The 7,278-nt window shown below is 41.2% G+C and overlaps 1 protein-coding gene across 6 annotated transcripts in view; it reads right to left on the bottom strand.

Annotated features, from left to right (window-relative positions):
* Positions 1–2,556: 2,556 nt before the first annotated feature.
* XRCC4 (X-ray repair cross complementing 4) overlaps positions 2,557–7,278 on the bottom strand; it is a 142,742-nt gene continuing 138,020 nt past the window's right edge. For 4 of the 6 annotated variants that reach the window (XM_088156741.1, XM_088156743.1, XM_088156742.1 and 1 more), the window contains exon 8: positions 5,156–6,107. In XM_088156741.1, coding sequence (XP_088012867.1) covers positions 5,966–6,107 — 142 coding nt within the window. In that variant the 3' untranslated portion in view covers positions 5,156–5,965. Of the gene's footprint in view, positions 3,286–5,155; positions 6,108–7,278 lie in introns of those variants that run through there. The other 2 variants (XM_088156744.1, XM_088156738.1) reach the window with 1 other exon arrangement.

Genomic DNA, 7,278 nt, shown 5'->3' with positions numbered 1-7,278 from the left:
AATAACAAATTGTTTTGCATGACAACATGCATTCTGTTCAAGCAGTTACATTAAAGGTATAAAACTCTAGAGTCCAAACCTTGAATGAAATCATGGTTTTTCCTTCTGTAAAACAACTGCATGTTTTATCTCCCCCCAGAAATAGAGCTTAAACTGGTGAAAGAAAAAAATTACCTGGGAAATCATTTGTAGATCAATATCAAAGGGAAATGTTAATAAAGAATCTTTGGAATTTGATCTGATTTTTTTTTTCCTAATTTTTTTTGGATTTTATTTGATTCCCAACTTCGGTTAAGTTCCTGCCTTGAAAAACTCATTTCTGGATTTTTTTCCCAATTTTGTCTCCTGCTATTTCAGGCAGGGGAGAAGCAATTGAGTGATGTGAGCTCTCACTGGCAGCTCCACTGGAAAACCTGGTTTATAAACACTGAGATAGAGAACTCTGCTCACCAAAAAAAAAAACCAAAAACAAAAAACAGTCTAAGTTTGGTAGATCTGCTAAAGAGGAGGGAGAATGGAGTGAGGATTAAATCCAGAACTGTTGGTGGGGGGATGGCAAAAGACTTTGGCTTTTCTCAGACACAACCAAACAACAACAACTATTAAATTAATTTAGCAGTTTTTTAAAAATCATATTATGAGGCACTGCCAGAGAGCTCCCTTCCCGAAGAACTTGATTTAATTTGAAATAAATTTCACCTGTCTTGGCCAATGGGACCACTGGGCCTGTTTCCATGGACTGGGAGGAATGAGTGTAAAGATAAAGCAGATATTCCCCCCTTCTCTCACACACAAATGCACCTCCTGAGGAAGTTTCACTGATTTCCTGCAGTTTTTGAAAGACCCACACAGATCTGAAGTGATTTAGAGGCTGGCAGGTTTTTCCCTTTTGAAGTCGCCTGGAATATGGAAACTTATTTAAAAAAACAAAAAACAAAACAAACAAAACAAAACAAAACAAAACAAAACCCCAAAAAATAACAACAACAAACAAAAAAAACCCCAAAAAAACCACCAAAAAAAGCCAAAAAACACAAACAAAAACAAACAAAAAACCCCAAACAATAAAAAACAACTTTAAAAACAACAACAACAACAAAAAACAAAACAAAAAAAACAAAACAAAACAAAACAAAACAAAACAAAAAACCAACAACAACAAAAAAAACCAAACACACACACACCAAAAAAACACACCAAAAAAAACCAACAAAAAAACTCCCCAGTAGTTTCTCAAGTACATCTTCAGAAAGGAGGATTTCCCCAGCAGTTCCCAGATGGCTGAGGACACTGACACACTGTCAGGAGGCTTCCAGGGGAGAGGAGGTGCCTGTGTGTGTCAAACAAACAAACAAACAAAATACAAAACAAAAACAAAAAACAAAAAACAAAAAACCCATAAAACCCAAAAAATACAAAAACAAACAAAAAAAACCCAAACAAAACCCCCAAAAAACAAAACAAACCCAAAGAATTAAAAAACCCCACAAAAACCACTAAAACAAAACAAAAAAACCCAAAAAACCCCCAAATAAACAGAAACCAAACAAAAAAAAAAAAAAACAAACAAAAAACTAACCCAAAAAGTCCCTCAAACAACCAAAATATATGAAAAAAGGAGATAAAAGAATAAGCATTCTGATGGACATGTAAATACACGTAAATACACGTGTAAATAATATAATGTAAATAATGTAATGCAAAAAATGTGCAACATTTCCCATTTGCACAACAACATTTTACCCAACACTTTCCTGGGACTGGGGAGCCCTTTGGGGTGTTCAGCTCCATTTTTCTCCATTTTCTGCTGCAGGCACCATCAAGCCAAGCTCTGGCACTCGGGGTTAAGCCAGGGAACATTCTCACTCTAAAACTGAGTCCACATACAAGCATTTGCTGAAAGCATTGTCAGATCAGCACTGGGAGATTTTAAATCAGGCTGTGCCCAGGAGTGGGTGCATGAATGGCTCCTTTGTGGCCCTGTCACTTCCCAGGCACAAAGACTTTTTTAGCAAGCAAAATATTTTGGCCATTCTTATTTTGGCTGCGTGATTTATAACACTGTCCCAGAGCCCTTTGTGAATTTAAAACGCTGTGACCGTGTTTTTTGAGAGGGAGAATGCTTAAATATAATATTCCCGGATGCCCATGTTCTTGTATGGAGCTGGCAGGGATGCTGGTAATTGAATATGGGATGGAATTCTGGAAGCAGCATCAGAGCCACCTCAAAAATAACAAGTGTTTTACCAAAGAGCTTTGCAACCCATGGAGCACAGGAGATTTCAAGGACTGAGTTCTGTGGGATTCCTCCTGCAGGAAGAACTGGGTCCCTCTGTCTTCAACAAGGATGGATCCAGGCTCTAGAAACTGCAGAGCAGAAACCCGAGGGCCACGTTTGGCTCTGCATTTTGGCCACTGCAGGTAAATGCATGTTAAATTTGTCTTTTTGGTGAAGCCTTAAATCCAAATGAATGCATTAGTTTGGGGCAAGACAAGCTCAGGCATTAACATGCTTTGCCTTTACTCATAACTTCCAACAAATAAAGACAAATTTGATTTATTTTTCAAATGCATTTTATTTTTTTTTTTTACTTTTGTTTTTTTTTCCTAGAAAACGCCCTAAAGGAAAAAAGCTGAAGTATCAAAAATCTCAATTTTAAACGCTGTGGGTTTCTACAGAAAGGTAAAATAGAGTCAGTATCAAACTGAGCAGCACTTTACTCCCAAAAGCAAGAATACCTTGTAATGCATAGTGCCACACAGAACCCTCAAGTAAAAGGACATTTCTTTGCATGCTTTGAGTCAGAACAGACCATCCCAAAGTCGCACCTGCACCTCCAATAAAGCTGATTTTGAGCCGGGAAAGGCTGAGTGGAATAATTCCACGCCTGGGAAATGCCTGGTCCTGAACACCATCAGAGGCCGTGGGGATGCAGGAACACACCCACAGAGCTCTGCCTTCCCACACACGGGTGGCAAAAGCTCTGCACTGAGGCTAAACTCAGCTTTTGGACCCCACGAAGGAGGAGAGGCAGGAGCAGGGTCTGCAAGAACGGGAGAACGCAGCGCAGGAGGGTTTGGAGCCCCAAGGCAAAGATTTTGGCTTTTTCTCCGCCAAAAAAAAAAACTTTTTAGTTTACACCCCCTCCCTGTGTCCCCTCTGCCCAGCCCAGACGTGGCTACATGTCCTCAAAGAGATCCTCTGGCTCACAGGAGTTCTCCAGGGTTTCCAGATCCCAATCCGGGCAGCGCTGCCCCGACGGCGCCTGCGAGGCCAGCACAGGTCTGGGAACAAAAAACAGAGGGATGTCAGACAAGTCTGGAAACAGATATAAGGAACCCCAGCATATTCTGCGGGTTTTTTTAGGTTTTTTTTTCAGGTTACAGCTAAGAGGAAAGTGTTTTCTGTGAGACTCAATCACTCGCCGGGGCAGCAGTGGCAAAGCAAGCAGAGGAAATTCAGTTTACAAATGTCACTGCTTCAGCTGGAAGATTTTTAAACACCCTGAGAATGATCATTTCACCCACAATTTCCACATGGAGAGCTAGGAAGAGCAGCACAGATGCAGAAATCATGCTGAGAGACCACGTTCCCTGTTTCTGCTCTCTCTCCAAGACAAGATTCCAGTAAAGACAGCTCTGCCCTTGTGCCTTGGGAGGGTGATGTAACCTGTGTTTCCAAAAAAAAAAGGAATAAAATAAAAAAAAGAAGTGGCATTTGCAACAGCTTCTAATCCCTGTAAGAAGTACTCCTATATAGGCTGAATACACACACAAAAAACCCCCAAAAACCCCCAAAAACAAAACAAACAAAAATCCAAAACCAAACAATTAAAAAAAACAACCAACCAACCCCCCCCTCAAAAAAAAAAAACAAACAAAAACCAAACTCCTGCAGAAAAACCTTTTTTTCCATGAGCTGAAAGGTGATTTATCAATCACAGGGGTGTGTGTTCCCAGTGACCAGCATCACTCACTGGAATTATTATCTCATTTTCACTTGCCTTGAAGGCAAGAAGTGATCCCCTATCCTTGGCTCAGGACCTGGCTGCAGGGAGCAGGGAGCAGAGCTGTGTGCTGCACTGCAGGTTTATTAATTACACTGCTGCAACTCTGACAAAAAGGTGGAAAATCCACATATTACAGGATGGGAAGAACTAGATGGAAGTGGTGGAGAGTTCTACCCTCCAGTGCTGCCCTGTGAGGGCTCAGTGAAACGAGGCAAGCAAAGAAATCTTAATTTTTCAGGACTGATTCAAGCATCTGCCTTCAACTGCCCCGTGGTGAGGTCAATACTGTTGGTCAAATTCAGCAATTTCTCAGAACCAGATTTTTCCATAACTCCTACCTAGGAATCCCAAGGGAGCAGAAGTCTCCATAAAAAAAAAAAAAAAAAAAAAAGGCAATTTCAGAAGGGAATGGGCACTCTGAGACACCAGGCACTGCATGACTCCCACTGCAAATTCCTCAGGGCTCTGAACATTCTGGATGTTTCCTGGATCTGGGGAATGAGATTCATTTCATCCTCCTTGTGCTCCAGGGCAATCAGAAAAAATCCCAGTAAATGCTGAGTCTTGGATGCTGCCATTTCCTAAGAGCATTCAGAATTTCCTCACCACATCTCTGCCACTCCAGCTCTGCAAACCCCTCTAAATTCAGTATATTGCTATATTCACATTGTGGTTATTGCTTTCTCTGAAAGTCTAATGAGCTTCCTCTGAGAACTCTTCCCAAAAGCTCTTCTTCAGGCCTGAATAAATCGTACCAAACTTGTTTTATATTCCTTGTGGCATGCAGTGACACATAAACAGATATTTGCCTCACCAGAAGTCACTGGGATTAGCTGTGGAACAGACCTGCAGGACCCTTCCCCAATGACCTCAGAGCATCCCAGCTGCCCTGGTGGCTGGAAATCAACTTATTTAAAAATAAAACACAGGCACCAAGCCCCAGCAGAGGGTTATCAGGCTCAGTCACTGAAGGTGTGCTGTTCTTTTTTTACCTTTGTGGGTTCATCTCCAGTGAGAACAACATATGTGAAGCACACAGTGTGGAGCCACACACTGATCATTTAAATTAATTCTGAAAGGTCTCATTAGCAAATAAATTAGGCTGTGGAGGCCTTTGTGCCACCACAGGATATTTCAGGTATGGGTTGTTGTTTTTGTTGTTTTTTTTTTCTTTTTTTCCTGGAGCATATGCTCATATATTATTCAGGCATAAAAGAATTAAAAGACCCCAGAGACCCCACATTTGTTGGCTGTGAGGTTTCAGCTGTTCCAGAGTTTCCTGATTTGGACAAGGAAGCCTGGCAGGGCTTAGGCAACGTCAACAACCATTCCATCCTCATTGGCTAAAATAACAGTTTTCAACACCATCCCTGAGATCACATCTTTCAGCCAAGCCACTGTTGAGTTTTCACATTGCACAGTGAGAACTATTAAGCTTCTGTGTCCTTGTAACAACATGGTCCTCATTTAATCTCCAAAAGCTGCAGCTCTGAATAAAGCCAGCCCCACGAGCAGAGTGCAAGGCATTAGGCTCCTCACACAAAGCTCATCAGCAACTCAATTTTGGTTTTAGGACTTGGTGATTCCCACTCTCATGGCAGTTGTTCACTGAACGCCAACAGCCTGCTCTGGGCTGTGAAATTATTTGGGATTTCTCTGAGAAGGCTGTATTACCATATCCTGATGCATAACTGAGTTAATTTCTTTAAATTGCAGCGAGTTGCTCAGCCCTCCCTTGCCAAGAAGCCTGTAAGTAAAGGCATTCTTCCTGAAAGTTTATTCTTCTGCTGGATCTCTTTTTGAAGTCTTGCCTTTTGGTAAACTTAAACTCCATTAACACATCTGGAGAACTGCTGACTATAAGAGATCATTTCATATTTCCTGACATTTAGTTCATAAATTAAGACAGAAGACCAGACCCACAGCTGGTGTGAATCACTGGAGCACTAATAATGTCAGTGCAGCTCTGCTGACTTACACCAGCTGAGATTCTGGCCCCAGATCTGGAAGAAAGTGGTTGCATGACTTGATATTTCTTCTTCAGAGCAGAAGACACACAGGGCTCTCCTTACCCAGGAACCCATGGCTCTGCAGAAGCTGCACCAAAAAAAACCAAAAAACCCACTTTATTTTCTGGAAAGATTAAATGTCCTTGCACTTTGCTTTGCCTCCAGAGCCAGCCCAGCACACTGTGGTTATGACTCTGCCCAAGCTTTTGTCCTTGAGCAACTCTCGTGGGATTTGGAAAGAGAAAAACCCTCACAAACCAACGTGAATGGAAAGGTTTCCCAAGAAACTTGAGTAATCCAGGACTGTGCCTCTGAGCCACTGCATTATTTCCCTAATTTTTCAGTAATTAAAATAATTGGTTCCAACCATGAGCTGGCATTTTACCAAGAAGAGGGGATCTCAGCTCTCATCATCTGAATTTCTCAGTGTGTTCATCCTTCCCCAGCTTGGTTTTAATGGTTCCCTGCTTCATTTGGACACAAATCTTAATGAAGGCTTAACAACCTGAGTGGATAACAGCAGAGCACAAAATCTAATATACACTTCCTTCAGTATCATAAAAATAGGTGTCAGCAGCAGCTCATACATACAGAATTATTACAGCACTAACACAGGAACCTCAAATTTTTGAGGCCCCTCAAACCCTCACTGAAGCTCAGGGCTACAGCCAAAATCCTGAATAACCAATGCTCTCAGTGCTCCTGGGAGAAATCCTGACTGCCCACGGTCACTGGGCAAAAAGAAGAAAGTTAACCAGAAAAAGAAAAAGAAATGTTGTCCTGGAGGAGAGGGGGGGAAGACTCTCACATGAAGTGATGCTCTGAGAACTGCTCTGTGCAGACAGAGCTCTTTAAAATGGAATATTAAAAATGTGGGTAGGCTAAATGGGAGCTGCACATGAATAAAAATATGATGGTATTCCCCCTTAGAGATATGGCAGAGTGACTATAATATAAGGTAAATTATAGAGGCATTTTTCTTTTTAATTCAATGTAGAGTGGAAAAAGAAAATAAAATGTTTTACATTTTGGCAGGAGTAAGAGTATTTAGCTTCCAGATATAGTTTTTGCTGGCATTTATTCCTAGAAATTATATGAAAGCAGGCCCATATACTAGTCTTGCAAAATGTAAATCCCATCAAGTCTTGAAGAATTTGCTGGGTACATTTAACTTCTTGATGTAAAATTAGAGTAGAGGGAATTTTCCCTAAGTTAGTGAAGAAACAGAGATTGTTTTTGTGTTGATTTCAGTCATCTGA

This window comes from Sturnus vulgaris, chromosome Z (assembly GCF_052056855.1).
Source record: "Sturnus vulgaris isolate bStuVul1 chromosome Z, bStuVul1.hap1, whole genome shotgun sequence".
NCBI lineage: Eukaryota > Metazoa > Chordata > Aves > Passeriformes > Sturnidae > Sturnus > Sturnus vulgaris.
Note: the sequence above shows the minus strand (reverse complement) of the source record. Positions and strands in the feature narration are given on the sequence as shown.